This window comes from Lepidothrix coronata, unplaced genomic scaffold (genome assembly GCF_001604755.1).
Source record: "Lepidothrix coronata isolate B3197 unplaced genomic scaffold, Lepidothrix_coronata-1.0 Scaffold131, whole genome shotgun sequence".
In the NCBI taxonomy this organism is placed as follows: Eukaryota; Metazoa; Chordata; class Aves; order Passeriformes; family Pipridae; genus Lepidothrix; species Lepidothrix coronata.
Window position 1 is genome coordinate 708,321 of NW_016690311.1, and position 17,934 is coordinate 726,254.

At 42.7% G+C, this 17,934-nt stretch overlaps 1 protein-coding gene across 1 annotated transcript in view; it reads left to right on the forward strand.

Moving 5' to 3' along the window:
• Positions 1–17,934, forward strand: part of PTPRG (protein tyrosine phosphatase, receptor type G) — a 397,243-nt gene extending 379,309 nt beyond the window's left edge. Inside the window, exons 16-29 of the mRNA XM_017826901.1 lie at positions 899–995; positions 2,672–2,754; positions 2,983–3,117; positions 3,352–3,486; positions 3,879–4,051; positions 5,149–5,284; positions 5,623–5,769; positions 7,664–7,757; positions 9,027–9,103; positions 9,527–9,655; positions 11,908–12,054; positions 12,838–12,980; positions 16,021–16,156; positions 16,882–17,934. Of these exons, the coding sequence (XP_017682390.1) occupies positions 899–995; positions 2,672–2,754; positions 2,983–3,117; positions 3,352–3,486; positions 3,879–4,051; positions 5,149–5,284; positions 5,623–5,769; positions 7,664–7,757; positions 9,027–9,103; positions 9,527–9,655; positions 11,908–12,054; positions 12,838–12,980; positions 16,021–16,156; positions 16,882–17,028 (1,779 nt within the window). The 3' untranslated portion in view covers positions 17,029–17,934. The remainder of the gene's footprint in view (positions 1–898; positions 996–2,671; positions 2,755–2,982; positions 3,118–3,351; positions 3,487–3,878; positions 4,052–5,148; positions 5,285–5,622; positions 5,770–7,663; positions 7,758–9,026; positions 9,104–9,526; positions 9,656–11,907; positions 12,055–12,837; positions 12,981–16,020; positions 16,157–16,881) is intronic.

Here is a 17,934-nt window from a genome sequence, read left to right on the forward strand (position 1 = left end):
GTGATTCAGTCTCTGAAGTGTGTAACTCTCTAAGATGGTCTGGCCAAAGGGAATGGCTGCTTCTCTCTAAAGTCAGAGAAAAGACCCTCCATTGCCCCGTTCCAATAGCCCTGTACTCTGTTGTTGAACACAGTAAGAGGTGGCTTGAGAACTAAAAAAATCGATGGGAATTAGGTATCTAACCTACAGCCTCAACCAGACAGAAATCTGCATCTCTGGTTTCATAAACACCTTGGCAAGCCTGTCTGCTCTCTGCTTTGTAAATGTATATATACACGGATACAACCTTTTATGATTTTTACTATATTGTGGGCAGTTAATCAGTGTCCAAGCAGTGATATTTAAGCACTCGCTGTTATCTTCAGAGATCTATTTTATTTATATTTTACAAAAGGCATCTCTCTGCAGAGAACTAATAAAAGGTCAGTGCCAAACGTAAATGTCAGAAACCCCGTTTTGAGAGGTTATGAGCAGATGAGTTGTTCAACAGTCAAAAGTCTTCTGTTGAAATGTTTTTTGTGTTTAGTTTCTTACACTGCACTGGCCACTCTTGCCTTTGAGGGACCCTCTCTTCCCTCCCCAAGGGAGGTGCAGGAGATGCAGTGCAGGAGGCAGTGGACTGGTGGTCAGAGGGGACAGTCAGCCCTCAGGGTACTCAAAGAGCATCTGTCCCCAGGTCTGCAGAGAGGAGAATAACTGTGCACCAGGGACAACTCACAGGGCTCAGTGTGGGCAAACCATGGTAAACAGGACAATGCTGAAAGGCTTTGTGTTTAACCCGGCAGTTAAGATACTGATATTTTAAATGTTGTTTGTGTAAGGTGTTGCAGAAATAAAAAAAGACAGCTCAATTTTTTTGGACAGCCAGATTTTCCATTTGAATAATTTTTGTGCCTAGGAGGTGCAGCGCTGTACGGCCGACATGAACATCACTGCAGAGCATTCCAACCACCCTGACAACAAGCACAAGAACAGATACATCAACATCCTGGCCTGTAAGTAAGCACTGGCCTAAGCACAATGAATCAACCCAAAAAGACACTCTCCTCTCACAGCGTGTCTGTGTGTGACTGGGACAGGCAGGTGGCTCCAGGTTACATTATTACACAGTCATTAATAAACATGTGAAAGTGTGGCTGGGAGGTCATTTCTCCACTAAAGGCATTGGATTTTTTGACAGCTTCTCTGGAGCCAGGATTTCATTCCATCTTTAGTTTTGAAATGTTTTGCAGTTTCATGGTCCAAGCGTAGTTTTAGAAGTAGCAGTTTGGTATGAAATTTTGTGGAGGAATAACTGGGATCAGTTGATGATCAGAGCTCTTCTGCCTGCTAATGCCTGAAAACTGGCCTAAGGGAAGTGCATGGTGGAGCAAAAGGTTTTACTGATGATTCCTGGGATTACCTTACAATCCCAGAGGTGCTAAATCTTGCAGAGTGTATCTGCTGTATTTCAAACTGCCTCAGCTGTGTGTAGGACTTGGACAAACAGTGATCTTTGTAGCACAGAGCAGGCTTTGCCTGTATCCCTCTGAGAACTGCAAATCTGGGCTCTGCTCTAGAATGCAAATTATTGCATGTCTGGGATGGAAATGCAGTAACTTTTTCCCTATTGTTCTCTGATGTGGCATGGATCACAGATGCAGCAGTCACTGTGGTTTAAGAACAGAAATGGAGAGCCACTGGTAGAAAGTTCACAATGTTCATAAACATTGCAATAAATCCCGAATGTTTTTGATGGCACAGGAAGGAAATACATGTCTCTAACAGATTCTCATAAGTAATCAAGGTGTCGGCTGAGGATCAATTCCCAGACCTGTGAAAGGCTTGCTGTGTGGCCTTGGGCAAGGGCATTCCTTGAGCTTGTCCCAGCTGTCATTTTAGACATGGATATCTGGTCCCTCTAGGCATAGAGATGTGCCATTGGAGGAGAACTGGAGCAGGCACTCCAGTCCTCTGGATTGTCCCTGGAGGAAAGTCTCTCTCTGCTGGTCCTCAAGGAAGGGAACTGAAACCACAGTATTCATGCTTAAAGTTGGCTGATGTGTCTCATCTCTGCATGAGTGGGAAGTACCACCCAGCCCAGTGCCTCTGCCTAGGAGCAGAAGGACTGTGATTTCTTTCTGCTTTAAGACAAAGTGAAGCGTTTGGGCAAAACAAAAAGAGGAGCTACATATTATGACCTCAAGTCTGTCCTAGTGGTGTGATGACGGTGGTGAAGAAGTGAGGACATTCACTCGTCTCCCAGAGCCAGTAGAGGTGTCTGAGCCCAGCACTGAGGGAGGATGATGAGCCAAGCAGAGGCAGCTTTGCCTGCCAGAGCCGCGCCGGTGTCTCTGTTCGGCGTTACAGCTCCGTGGGGTGCCCTGGCTCTCTGAACCACTGCGTGTGATGTGGGTGATCCCAGAGTTGTGCTCCTGAGGCTCCAGTATTCCTTAAAGAGAAGCTGTTCCAGCATGAACCATGTACTTTTAAGGATGTGAAGACTGACGACCTGCTACCATGAGCAGGTGACCAAGAACAGATGCTCCCATATCCTTCTTGATTCCAATCCAAGGCCAATCTCTTCTGTGTATTAGTAGGGGCTACCTCAATACCCAGGAAATGGGATGTTTACTTGCAGTTCTGCAGTGTGTTTCCCTAATGCTTCTCTGCTGTGTTTTTTATCCTGCAGATGATCACAGCAGGGTGAAGCTAAGGCCTTTACCGGGGAAAGATTCTAAGCACAGTGACTACATTAATGCTAATTATGTCGATGTAAGTTGCTTTAATTGTTTTTATCTTCTCTACCATTGAATTCTTCCACAAGGAGGAAGTATTGCCATTTGTGGAGTGATTGTGTTTTCCAGCTTCACCTGATAATTTTGCTATGAATTCCTCGCTATTCTGAATAAGAAAAGCACCTTTCTTTGTTACTTTTAAAATATTAATATGTCTGCCATGATATTGCTTTCATCTCACTTGGCATTATGGTTTTCTTTGAAGGGTTACAACAAAGCAAAAGCCTACATTGCTACCCAGGGACCTTTAAAGTCTACCTTTGAAGATTTCTGGAGGATGATTTGGGAACAAAATACTGGAATCATTGTCATGATCACAAACCTTGTTGAAAAAGGAAGAGTAAGAGATTTTCTAGTTTGTTAGCAGTTGCTCCTTAACACCTCCGTAAATCACCTGGGCAGAATTTGTTTTTAAATGGCTTGGGTTGATACATATTGATGCATAATACATAACGAACATAACAGAGGGGTACATAGCTCGCCATTATTTTACTTTTTTAAAAAAGCTCTAAACACAAACACAAAGCAGCAGCTCAGACCCTCAGCCAACCCACCTGACTGTGTCTTTGTTCAGAGGAAATGCGATCAGTACTGGCCGACAGAGAACAGCGAGGAGTACGGCAACATCATCGTCACGCTGAAGAGCACAAACGTCCACGCCTGCTACACCCTGCGCCGCTTCACCGTCAGGAACACGAAGATGAAAAAGGTGAGTTCTCATCCAGGTGTCTTATGGCATCTGTGGGATGCAAGGCACACCAGAGCAAAACCCGGGGTTTGCTTAGGCAACTCGAAGGAGCAGGTGGGTGGGAAATAAGTAAGCAAAGCCAGGATTACAAGGATCCTGGTGAAAGGTTCAGCCTGTGTTTGTTTTTCTTTAGTTCACTGCTGCTTTGGTGTCACAGTTATTGCTGTTATTACCTGTTCCCATATGTATTTTTCCTTGAACTCTGTCTCCACCTAGCAGGAGGCAGAGCTGCAGAAGATTTCTTCTGTCAGAGTCCACCACTTTCTCAGCTGAGCAAGCCAGAAGGACTGATCATATTTCTGTGCTTCTTTTCCCTCATCTCCTCCTTCCCTCTGCGCACACTTGGCACACAGGGTCAGAAAGGAAACCCCAAGGGGCGGCAGAACGAGAGAACGGTTATTCAGTATCACTACACGCAGTGGCCCGACATGGGTGTGCCCGAGTACGCGCTGCCCGTGCTCACCTTCGTCAGGAGATCCTCTGCAGCCAGGACCCCGGACATGGGACCAGTGGTGGTGCACTGCAGGTATGATGGCTGTGACTAAACACCTCAAGGCAGGCACACCTAGTGCACACTGTGTGCTCTTTCATGCCAGCTAACAGCAACATCATAAGTTACTAACACAGCAGGAGTGTGCCAGCCCCATGGGGTGCAGGTACATGACCTTGCTTTGCCTACATCTTAAGACAGCTCCAATGCAAAAGCTTCCCCACTGACACAGGGTTTTGCTAATGCCACAACACTAGGCTACCAAACATTGCACTGGTGTGGTTGTGAAGCTCCTTGGTTGAAGCTTGTTTGTAGCCTGTCCGTTCAGGGCATGGACAGGACAGGATCACCTCTGCTGGGAACCAACCACATGAACACATGGACACCTGGGCATGGCACTGCCACTGAACCACATCCACACTCACCAGCACTTGCAGCCAGAACAATAGATCAGTAGATAAATTAGTTCAGGGATGTGGTCTTCATCACTGTGTTTGAGGGGGCTGCACAGCACCACAGCGAAGGGGAGAGGATGATGGAGGTTACAGCTCCTTCCTGAGCAGAAACTGAGACTTTCTGAAGAGCCCCCCTCTCTGTTGAGCCCAGGACCACTCTCCTCCCTTGCAAAGGAGTCCTGCAAGCATCAGCCCCTTCTCATGCCTTCCCACAGTGCTGGTACCACTTGCATTTCCAGTTCCACTGGAATGCTCCTCACTCCTCACCACCTGGAGTGACCTTGACGGTCCAGGATAGCAGCAGCTTGGCATAGGGTGAATCTCTATATGGCTTTTTCCAGCCAACTCCAGTAACAGCAGCAGTTGTTGACAGGAGCCAAGTGTGAACAGCCAGAGTGTGAAGTCCAGGACAATGGCAGCCCCATCCTGACACTGCTGGCACAGGTGTGATGGCTTATGTTGTGTTCATCCTCATCCTGCACCACAGAAGGGAGGAAATATATGCCTGGTAATATTCCCAGAAAACCAAAATATTTTACTGTGAAACTTTAGTGGTTGAAGCTAGCAGGAAAATGAATGTCTGTGAACAGGAATATTTGCTTAATTCTGTTCTGGTGTTAAGTCTACATTTGTTTTCATCTAACTGTATTACATGGGTTTCTCTTATGTTTTCTGTAGTGCTGGTGTTGGCAGGACTGGTACCTACATTGTGATAGACAGTATGCTGCAACAAATAAAAGACAAAAGCACAGTTAATGTCCTGGGTTTCCTGAAACATATCAGGACACAGCGCAACTACCTCGTCCAGACAGAGGTAAAAATTGCAGCAGGGTTGAATTTAAAGTCATGTCCATTTTTATGTTGTAATTAAAAAGAAAATAGATTTTTCCAGTTACATCCCTGTAAAAATTGAATGCATTACTGGCATTTTTTTGCACTAGAATGTCTCTTTTTTTAAACCAGAAACTTCAGATTTTGCTTTAGACTCATTCATAGCTGTGCTATGTTTATAGATGTTTATTCTGGATTTGGTGGTATTTGCATGGGCGGCTTGTTTTGCACACCATTTCCTTTAGTGTGCTCTACCCCTCAGTCAAAACCAGCTGTTTAGGTTATTCCAGGTGCCTGCCTGACATGCTGATATTTTTCTAGGAGCAGTACATTTTTATTCATGATGCCTTGTTGGAAGCCATCCTTGGGAAGGAGACTGAAGTGTCTGCAAACCAGCTGCATAGTTATGTTAACAGCATCCTCATACCTGGCATAGGAGGGAAGACACGACTAGAAAAACAGTTCAAGGTAAGGTTTATCACTGCCATGCAGAGGGACCTAATGTTCCTGCTGTCTTTTGTATGGCCTGTCTTCACTGTCAGTTGTCATGGCTAAGGAACCAAACCAGAACACTTGATTAGCACAGCTTGAGAAGTTCAGACCTCTACAGTCTTAGCTATGCTGCTGGAAATCAGTGCTAACACTCTTCAGTCAGAGATGAGAAGAGGGACATGGACCCTGGTTTGGACTGTGCTGCTGGTCAACCTGTTCCCAAGGGAGCTTGGATGTTCCCGAGTCAGTGGTTAGCTTGGCTGGAAGTCTTCCTCCAAACTGTGGCTCTCGCATATATATATGCATATATTTATATATGCATATATTTATATATATATATGGAGAAAGACAGGAGATAAGATTCTTTGCACCACCTACTATTTCAGCACTGTAGATAAAGACTTAAAAAATGTTTTAAGACCAGGAAGCACAACATGCCTTTCTCATTGCTAATAACAACACTTGCTGTGTTTCCCTGCTGTGTCAAAGCTGCTTTCTTCCTGGCCAAAGTAATTTTTTGTGCCCTGATCTCTTGTTTGAAACCTAAGATTTTTTGATTGCATATTATTTGAAGGCATTTTAAAATATTTTCTGAGACTTTTTATCATAAAGACATTATAAGTGACATCTGTTTTCACAGCTAAATTCACTCAGTTAATACCTACCCAATAACTACCCAAGGAACCAAAAATGTTAAATTACACCAGGTGCCAAGCTATTAAAAAAAAAACAGGCTCTTCTCTGAAATCACTTGTAGAAGTCTCAGTATTTCTTCATCAGTCAGGACATTCCAGATGCTTAATTACTAAATTAAAGAAGCACACACACACACACACACACAAAATGCAGTTGGAGAAGATTTCTTATTTTAAAAAGTGTTGCACTTCTACAAATTATTTTAAATTATATGTATTAATTATATGTTTTCTGATGGCTCATGACAAAGTTTCACAACTCTAAGTGGCATTTATAGAAATTGCTTTCTCTGCCAACATCGCACAGGTTTAGAAACCCCATAACTTCTAACGGGGCTTATGCCAGTGCATAGATGAGTTGAGAGCTGACTTGTTCAGAATGTATTTCAAATTGGGATGTGACCAGCAACAATTATTGTGTCTTCCTCTTCTTTCTGCTGTTGCCACAGAGGTAGCAGAAGATAACTTGTGCTCATGCCCTGGTACACCAAGTTACATTCAACCATCTTAGAGTGAAGTTATGCTGAGTGGTGAGTTGCTAATGCAGGAGATGGGAAAGGCACCTTTACTCGCTTTGTTCTGGTAGAGTTTCCCCACGCAATGGGGGAATATTCAAATACAAATCTGCCTTCCTGACTTTTCTGTGCGCCCCCAAGCATCCCAGAATGAACATGGCAGACCAGAGAATGTAACCCATGGCCTCAGATCTCAGATAGCAGTGTAGTGGGTTCCCCAAAGGCCTGGCAGGAAAAGACATTCTGCAGGAATGATCTGGCTTTTATTTTAGAGGAGTGAAAAAAAAAAAACAAAAAAATAAAAGTTTTGTTGTTCTATTTTGCTAGCTTTTCTTCCTTGAGACCTGCTTCTGACTGAACATATCTGCAAGTCTTTGAAATATATTCTCAAAGATAACGAAACATAGTGCTCTGTGAAAATACATTTTGATGGAACTTCATTTTCAGGATGTTTCGAAGCTGAGAGCTGCAGAGATCTTTTTATTCATTAAACATGTTGTATGAAAAGGATTATTTCCATTGGCATCTTGAGTACTTTAAACAAGTTTAACAATGCAGTTTATTCTTCTACTAATGCATCTTCACAGGAGTTGGCAAAGAAACCTCCTCTCTTCATTTAGTGTGCTCTGAGGACTGACTTACTACTTTATTCTCTTTCAGCTGGTTACGCAGTGTAATGCAAAATACGTGGAATGCTTCAGTGCTCAGAAAGACTGCAACAAAGAGAAGAACAGGAACTCATCAGTCGTGCCGTGTAAGATCACATCTTCAGTTTGATTACTGCCTAGCATAACTTTTTGTACTGAATTCTCCTGGTGTTATGCATGAAAAGGCATAGCCACTAGGAAGGGGAAATGTAATCTTTTGTTCAGTCCAAGCTGTCTTGTCTTTCGGTATTACCCTGATGAAACTGAACAAAAGGAAATAGTTGCAGTGTCAGCCAGATATACTGTCCAAGTGAAATGTTAATTTGAAGTGCTTAAGAATTTGAATAATTAGGTAGGGGATAAATCTATGGAATACTGAAAGATTACTTTGATACCGCTCCCAGCTCCGGTGAGATCTCCCAGAGTGATTGGCACAAGTTGTTTGTAATTCAGCTACTGCACTCAATTTCTCTGTGTGAGCCGCCCCAGATTTGAGGGTATTTAGTGCCTGGGGACAGTTTCACAGTCATTAATATGGAATCTGTGCGTGGCTGTCAAGCAATATGAATTTGCACCAGACCAAGCACGGACACGTCATCCCCATGACATTACCACAGTACAGGACAGAGGACAGATGATGGCCAAGCCAGCACAAAGGAACAGTGGCACAGATACAGTCCATCATGAAGTTTGTTAGTAAAAGCAGAAGTCATCAGAATATATCTTAGAAACAGATGTAAACGGGGCAGAAATAATCTGTATGGCTTTGCCCTTTGGGTCATGCAGCTGCAATGATTTCAGTTGGGCTTTGGGGGCCTGTCACAGGGTTTCAGGATGATTTTGAACTCAGCCTTTAAACACAGAGGAGTGTGGATCTGCTGAAGAGCACACACACACTGCTGGGTGGTTCCCCATTAGGGAAAGGGTTTGTCTCTGGAGGTTCTCTCACCTCGTGAATGATGGCAATGCTGCCGAGTGGTAGGGAAAACAAAATAAATCAGCTGGGTTTGTGTGCTGCTGGAGACAAATGGAACACTACAGTCAGGAATTACCTGAAATCCCCTGTTATCACTGCATATACTGTTATTTGGTAATTCAGCCTGCTGTGAAAATCTTTGCTATAGTAAAATTTGATTCCTGAAATTACTTTGTCCTTGTGGGAATATTGTGCAACATTCTCTTTTATATCCTGTGTTAGCAGGCAGTGCTTTAACGCAGTTAAAGTGCTGGCCTGCTCCTGCGGGAGATGGGAGCTGCACAGTGTTTGGTTTGTTAACAGCTGAGAAATTCTTACTTTCTGCATTGTGCCATGACCAGACTTTGATCTTTTTTCTTTTTTTTTTTTTTTCCTCTATGTTGTTTTTTTTATGTTATAGCTGAGCGTGCTAGAGTGGGCTTGGCACCGCTGCCTGGAATGAAGGGAACAGATTACATTAATGCCTCTTATATCATGGTGAGGAAGCCAACACCTAATTACAAAGTAAAATCAATTCTAAGGTGCTAAATACCAGATGCCTATAATTGTCTTAATTCTGTATGTAATGGCTATGTATTAACAGATGAGATTTTAACACCTTCCCCATAATGTAAAGCTATTAACCGTGCTTTATTAAAGATTCTTGCCTAAAAAATTAATTACAAGATGCATTTAGATGGGATGTGTATTTCCATGAGATACAGTCAAATAAACGCTGGGATTTAGAGTAAATTAAGACAATAAGGACTCTGCAGAATGGAAATGGAGTTAATTATAGCCCGTATAAAAATACTGGGGAATACAATGAAATAGGGTCATTATGTGTCCCCCAAAGATGAAATTAATGCTTTAAAAGTATTGAAGGCAGTAAGTAACTGTGTGTTTGTTTTGCTGCAAAAGGGCTACTACAGGAGTAATGAGTTCATCATAACACAACATCCACTGCCACATACGACTAAAGATTTCTGGCGAATGATCTGGGATCACAATGCACAGATCATTGTCATGCTGCCGGACAACCAGAGCCTGGTGAGTTGCCCATGTCCCTTCCAGCTGGGCACAGCACAGGGTCACTTGGGTACCTGCTGTGGCTGTGCTCTGGTTGAAACCAAAGCCACTTTTTGAGCCATCTTCTCAGACTTTGCCATAAGCTTGTTACAAAAAGGTGAGTTCCAAGATGTGGGGCATGTTCTTTTGCTGTCTCCTTCTGCACTCACCCCTGGGAAAGACATCCTGGGCTGGATGGACCTCACTGCTCACAGGCAGCTGACAACCTCTGTGATGCTCCTGAGGCAGGATGCAAGGCACTGAGGGCACTGAGAGGCTGGAGTTATGGGTAAGGACTTGAGGAGCAGAAATGGAGGCAGGGACAGTAGATAATTGCTTGTTTGCCCATGGGCTTAAGCCTCAGGCCATGCAAGATTATGGTTGTGGAAGGCTACAAACGCTATATTTAATGAAAGTAAAAAGCAAACACGTATGTTAATTTAAGTGGAAATAATGCATCAGACAGAGAGAGAGAGAATAAGGAGACACAGGTGAAGTGCTAATCACTACTTCCAGATTTACCAGCACGTCTCAAGAGGGCGTGTTGAAAAGGATTAAGAGCTAAACGATTAGCTTTTTCATGCACGCATCACTGAGGTGAATAGACAATTGTAGCTGAAAGTGGAAGAGAAACCACCTTCATTACAGCAGGAAAATAGCAGTCATGAGGGGCTACTAAAGAGGCAGCAGTCAATATGTTGCTTGTGTGCAGGGCAATGAAAGGGATTGCAGGCACTGCGAGGCAAGGAGCGTTCAGAGAAATCCGATCGAATCGGAAAGCACTAATGAAATGAAAGTGTGTCAGGTGGAAATGAAGAAGCTGATCTTGTCTCCATGTATATATGAAATTGCTCTGCAGAACTATAGTGATTAAAGGCTGGGTTTGGCCACATCCCTGCTTTCACCAGGTGAAGGGGCGGCATTCCCAGGGTGGAGGCTGGCCAGCGAGGCAGCAGCATCCCAGTGTCAGCTCAGTGGTCAATGTGGGATGTGTTGGCTGGCAAGGAGGGGTGGCACGGGACTAAAACAGGTGCTGAATCTGTAATGCCAAAGGACAACACAATAATGCAAAGTACCTGCTGCGTGAAGACCTGTCAGGTGGCAGGACAGGTCCCTTCCCTGGCACTCAGCGATATTACTCTGCTTCCCAGTGCCTCTGCTTACTGAGGGCAGAATTGTCAAGGCACTCAGAGGACTTAGGACCTTATGTCACATTTACAGAATAAACCTTGACGGCCCAAATCTCAACAGTATCTTGCATGTCATGTGCACCAAAGCTCCGGACCCACAGAAATAGGCCTGGTTTTAGAGGCATGTGCGTGGCCACAGTGGGATGACGTGGGTTCAGAGCTCATGTTTTCTCATGAGTGAAAGATGGGTTGTCCAGAGACACAGGCGTGCTCTGTGCATGCAGCCAGAGCAGCTTCTGTGCTTGTGCTGCAGGGACATAGACCTCTGAAGCCAGGAGTAGAAACAGACTTTGCATGTATGTGGTGACAGACCATAATTTCCTCTCTCTGCAGCAAATTAGGAATTCACAGTTATTTTTTAAAGAACAGCTTTGACAGGATGTTACCTACATCCTGTCAGTCAGACTTCTTCAGCATTGAGCTTCTTCCACCCTTCACAGTCTCACTGAGATTTTACAGTGTCCCTTCAGTAGAGGTGTTTTCCTGGAGAACTTCCATTAAGTTAAACCAATGTTTTTTTTCAAGGCTAAGAATATTTGTGTTTCTTCCTTCCTCTTCACTCCTCCACTTGCTCCTAAAAATTCAAGCCCTACATAAGTATCCCATCAGTCTTCTACCTAGACCTGATCCACAGAGCTTGAGTTTTGGATTAGACTACAATAAACACAAATTAAAAATAATTTCATTAGTTTTTAAAGGTCAATGAGTTTTTTCTAAACAAATATCAGTTTTTCAAGCAAAACTGTAGACAGGAGGCAATAAAGCCTGGGATACAATATAAAGGTTAAGTATGAATGAGCTAAGATAACTATTTCCCTATGAAACCAATTAAAAAGCAGATGTTACCTGTTTGGACACACAAAGGGAGGATCTGGCAGGCTTCCTGCCTACTGTAACAGTAAATTTGTTTTAGACGGAAATGGCTTGTAAAGGTCAGCTCCTGATCATCTCTGTTTATCAAACCAATTTTTTGATCCACTGGATTTTTCAGTTGCACACAAGGTATCTGAAAGGCTCCAAAAATGTGTTGTTTCGTTTCTCCAGGCAGAAGATGAGTTTGTGTACTGGCCAAGTCGCGAGGAATCCATGAACTGTGAGGCCTTTACTGTGACCCTTATCAGCAAAGACAGACTGTGCCTCTCTAACGAAGAGCAAATTATCATCCATGACTTTATCCTTGAAGCTACCCAGGTAAAATAAACCTCTGAATGTGGGTCTTTGCTTTTCACCAAAATTATATTGATGGCATTTAAATGAGGAAGGAGAATAGTTCAGAAACAGTTTTGAAAAGGATTACTTGTAAATGCATGTGCATGCATGTTGTTCTTAGAGGAAAGGGATTCTCACTGAATTCTTCTCCCTCTTACATCCTTTACCTCCAGGCAGATTCCTTTAGTTAGTAAGATTGTAGTAAGTTTGTCTTACTTCAAAGTGAAGACATGTGATTTCAAAATGAGAAACCAAAATAGATTGAATTACTTTTTGTAAAGTACATCAAGGTCTATTGTCCTATTTCTGCTTATAAAATGCATCATTTATAATTTGTCCAGGGGTCTTAACTAAACATAAAAATGTAAACACATTTCTTTGAACTATAAACCTGCTTCTAGTTTGCTATCTGAATTGCAGCCGGACTTTGCTGCAAACCATTACTTTTCAAGCCCTTTTAAATTTTAATTCCTTGGTTGCTCTTGTTTGACTTTTGAACTATAAGGGCACTCAGAGAGGTTTGATATAAGCCCTGAACTCAAATACAAAATCTGTATCAATTAAACATTTTGTTAAGTTTGCATTATTTTGGGGTGTTCACTGTTGCAGAAATGGTGGAGCTGTGTGTCTGTCCTCTTTCTATATAACCTGTTTGGAAGAAGAAAGTTTCTCTTCAGTGTGTAATGAGGCTCTTCCCTCTTTCTCCCTGGAGTGGATGAGTGTGGAGTGAAAGAAGCTAATGCCCAGGCTGGTTTGTCATTGCAGGATGACTACGTTCTGGAAGTCCGCCACTTTCAGTGCCCCAAATGGCCAAACCCAGACGCTCCCATAAGCAGTACCTTTGAACTTATCAATGTAATCAAGGAAGAGGCCTTAACAAGGGATGGCCCCACCATAGTTCATGATGAGTATGTCATCACTTTTCTCTCATTTATGTGCAGATTGTACAAGATGTTACTCAGCTACAAGACACTTCTTAGGAGTGATGTCCATTCCTGCATGGAGCAGATGGAGTTTAGTGGTCTAGGGAACAGGATAAGAATATTTAAACTTCCAGAGATGAGTTTTCAGTTGGCACCTGAGGCCAAATACATTTTTCTTAACACAGTTTTGATGCTGGTCATAATCTTAGGTGGACTCAGGAAGTGAGGCTGTTGGCTTTGGAAGCATTTCGGGTTCTTCTGCACCTGGAAGCATCCCGAACAAATCCTACAACCTGTTTCAGAACCCAGCAGAGCCCTGGTTTAGATAAGACTCTAAGCAGCCCAATATGAGCTTATGGTAACTAGTTTCAAAACAGCCTGAGCTCCTGTCTAACAGCTCAAGTTTAATGTGCCAGAACAAGCTCAGCTCAGCTGTGTCTCAGGATGAGCAGCAGAAGTATCTTGTGACAAAGGGCCTACGTTTTCTGAGAGAAGATTTATTTTTATTCCTTCTGCTTCCCCAAAAACACTCCAAGGGGCCCATATGGTGCCAAGTGGGAGGGAGGGAGCCTGCTAACATGGGGCCAGCGTGCCCCAACACTTGCCTCTTTTGTGAGCATTGTCCTGCCAGCTACGCTTGAACACCCAATTATAAAGGGTGCTAAATATTGCATTGCATATTATTACTTGCACGCATTATGGAGCTGCAAAATACCATTAGAGTGAGGCTGGAGGCTGGGTCTAACAGGATCTCTTTGGAGGGACTGTTTCCTGATGGGCAGAGCACTTCCTGGAGTCATTCTGTCCTTAAAATCCCAAGGAGGCCCAATTTCTGACACTGCTTGTGTTGTCCTTAGAGCGAACACTGAGTGCAAACACCTGCTATACCTGCAGCCCCTTTGCTCTACAGCCCATTAGACTTTCTGTCATTGCCACAAAGCAGAATTAGTGGGAGGGTTTGGGGAATCTTCCCCTTCTTTGCAAAAACATTACTACCACACTCTGGTGTTTCAGTGGTCAGACCAGCTGCTGTGCTGGGGTGTGGACACCACTGGTATCCACTGATGCTGAAACAGCTTTCCCTGCTTTCCCTGCTGCAACAGGTTTTTCCCAACTGACTCCTGAAAATGGTGCCTTGGGCTGCAGCAAGTAGTTTTTCTCCCACAACCTCCTGCCTTGCTAATGTACAGTGTAAGCTCTGTTGCCTTTTGCCAGCACTGATTAATTCCAGGCTGGTTTTAATATTCATGCTTTGGGTAGTCTGAAGTGAGGTTTTGCTACTCTTGCAGTATTTAAGATTATGTTTTACAAAATTAGAACCATTATTGATTTGGGCATTTCATGCTAGATGAAAAAAAAAAGAAAATCAAAATCGTATTCCTAACAGTGCTGAGTCATTCCTTCTGTAAATTGCTTTTTTGGTTTATTTTTCATATTCAATGATTTTATTTTTATGCCTAATACATAATGTGGATTCTGTTTTTCATTGAAGCCTAAGCAAATGTAGCTGAAAATGAAAATTTCCCTTTGCTACATCCAACAACTATATCACATAATCCACTAATAATTACAACTGCAGATTAATTCCAAATATATGAATTTGCAAATAATAAATGCATGTGGTATTTAGGAAGTACATGGTGGGATGAACTTGATAACATTTTAAAAAGTTCAGAAATTCCAACTTGAGACAGTTGTCAAGATTTTTAAATATAACTTCCCATGTGTAGGCAACTAGATAAAGATCTGCGGCATAATTTTCCACAGGAAAAGTCTTCAGATTGTTGGGAACTGGAGATAACCAGCCCAAATAAAAATGAGGCCATTATACCCTCAGAGACATTTAGTTGTGTCCTGTCAGGCACATGCACTGGGCACTTTGTCCACTGTCCCTATAGATGATCTGTCACAGCCATCTGGATGGTGCTGCTGCTTCTTTTACAGACTTCACCTGCAACATAGCAGATCTGTTGTTTCCCATTTCTAGGCAAGCTGAATTTGCAAAAATCATATGAAATTAAGTCAGTAGATGTCTTGATTTCCACAGGAATGCTGTAAAACATCCTAGTAGTAATCCTGTGATACAAGATGGTATGGCAGCCCTTGCTCATCATTTCTATTTTCATGCACAGCTCTCCAAACAGTTTAGAGAGCAGGGCAGCACCGATGCCCTTTTACCAGTGGGGACATTTAGACACAGACTTTCTCAAAGTCACAGAGCAGACTCATAGCAGAGCCAGGACAGAATTTCAGTCTCCTGAGTACTGGGAGAGCAGAGTGGAGGCTCCTCAGAAGCAGTTGTGTAGGATCCTTTATGCCATGCCTCCCACCTGCACATACAGCACAAGCACACCCCCAGATTTACAGCGCTGAGATTTCCACCTGACCTCTCAAGGACACATTGAGTTGTGCTCCTCACGAAATAACCACTGCTCAGGTTCTTATTACATGACAGCACAGCTCAACTCTTCAGAATCCATAATGTCTCTTGGGTGCCTGGCTCAGGGATGTTGCCTCTTGCCGATGAATCAGACCTAAGGAAGACTTTGAGATGTGCCCCATTTACTTGTGAGCACCTCACAGCCGTGTTATTTTGCTGTAATTGTCAGATGTGGAGGAAGAGGAAAAGTCTCATTTCTTTCTAATGGTTTATGTTTTGCTTGAGCTCCCACTAATGAATTTAAAATACACTCAACTGTAATGCAGATGCTCTCAGTACACGTGGCGTGTGAGAACTGATTTCGGTGTTACAGTCTCCAGGCTGGGTATTTTGAAATGGCTCACTTTCTGCTGCTGATACAGTTCTTTGTGTTGAATAGTACAGATATCCTGAGATGACTTGGTGTACCATCAAATTTCTTCTATAAATCAAAATGACTAAAAATTAACCACTACAAAACAGGCATTTAATAGATACAAAGATGAACTGCAGCAATCAGATAAGACTGTAACAACATTTTCATGACCCTGTGTCTGCACCCAGGTGTGTTTCTGAGTAACTCATCATTCTGGTGTGGTTTTCCAGGTATGGAGCTGTGTCAGCAGGAACGCTATGTGCCCTTACCACTCTGTCCCAGCAGCTGGAGAATGAAAATGCTGTCGATGTTTTCCAGGTGGCAAAGATGATAAATCTTATGCGGCCTGGAGTATTTACAGACATTGTAAGTCTTTAAATGGAATATAAATAGATAGCTTACAAGGTTTTCATCTGAGACCAAAAGCATCCACTAAAACACACGTTGTGTATGTTATCAAGCCCTACAGCATCTGCTACCGAGCAGAATTTGCATTTGGACTTTTTTTGTGTAGTTGTCATTTTTTATAAACCTCATACCCACACTGTAAGTCTCTGATTTGCAGTTAAACCTATTTCTCATACATTGGAGGGGGGCACCATAAGGCAGTCCTAGCAGAGAAGGACCTTTTGACTTGTCATCATCCCCCTGCCAGCCCTGTGAGCTATGCTGTGCTGTTTAAACCTGGCATGTTGTGGTCTGAAGGGATGCAGCAGAGCAGGTGGAGCTCCAGGGAGATAAGGCTCTTCACTGGGTGTCCAGCAAGAGCAGCCTCCTTGGCTCAGTGTGTGTGGTACGAGGTTCTGCTGCCCAGGGACCAACCTGAGGCTGAGCTGTGGCCTCAGGTGTTTGTCCTGCCCTCCTGTAGCACTTAATAATACATCAGAAACCATATAATCTACCCAAAACTGGAATTTGGGTTGACAAGGTAAAACTAGATTAACAGAGATAATTGCTCTAAGTCTATTTCTTTGCTCTATGTGTGCTTCTGGTAACACATATCCATGACCTTCCCTGGAAATGCCAAATTTAAGTGTCGCTCATTTATGTACACCTTAAAGGATTGAAATAACTCGTCCTTTCTTTTCCAGGAACAGTACCAGTTTCTTTATAAGGCAATGCTAAGCTTGGTCAGCACTAAGGAAAATGGAAATGGTCCCATGACACTGGACAAAAATGGTGCTGTGATGGCCAGTGATGAATCTGATCCCGCAGAAAGCATGGAGTCTCTTGTCTAATTGGAAACCTGAAAAGGCACTTAATTTGTAGAACTTCTGAAGACTGAGTGAACTTTTTTGAGGCCTTTTTTGCCAGACTCTAGGTTATACAATAACCCAATTACTTTTTTACACTGATAAAAGTTTTGATATTTATTTTTTGCCATTTTATGTCTTAATGGTATCCTACTGAGCATTTGCACCTCTGTTTATTTCACACAGTGAAACGCAATTTTATCTAGTTTGCACTATATGATCAGTGTTACTGCCTATAATACTCTAATACAAGACAAGCCCTGATGTGACATTCCATGACAACAAACATACGCTTTTTTCTGTTTTGTTTAAATGCAGTGAAGTTTTGCTAACTACAGTGACCCTCGAATCCTAAATCTTGAATGCTAGGCCAGATGGATTCTTTCTACAACAGATACTGTACCCCTTCATACCATATTTATTATTTAATGATCATGTCACAGTTTTGATAACGGTGTTCTGCATTCCATGGAGTGGATGAGCAGTGTTCATCCTTTCTTGACAAAACGTGGCAGGTGATTATTAGCTACAGTGAAGCCTTGTGGAGCTGAAACAATTATTTCTGTATTGTTTCAAATTGCTATTTTGTACACTTAAAGGCCTGAGACTTGCTTCACATGGAATATATGTTACATACAATATAGGTATAAATTAGATGCAATTCATATTTGGGACACAGTGATAGGTTTTGAATTTACAATTTCAAAGTTTCCCCATGTAATCAGAAAAATGCTGATTTTGGTTTATAACCAACCCTGTGATGGGAAAGTATTTTGGTTTTATTCTCATCAGAGCCAATACAGTGAGAAATCTACTACAACCCAAAATCAGACCTGTTTTCAGATATATTAAAGGTAGCAATATTTTACATTACTAAGCTATTCAATATTT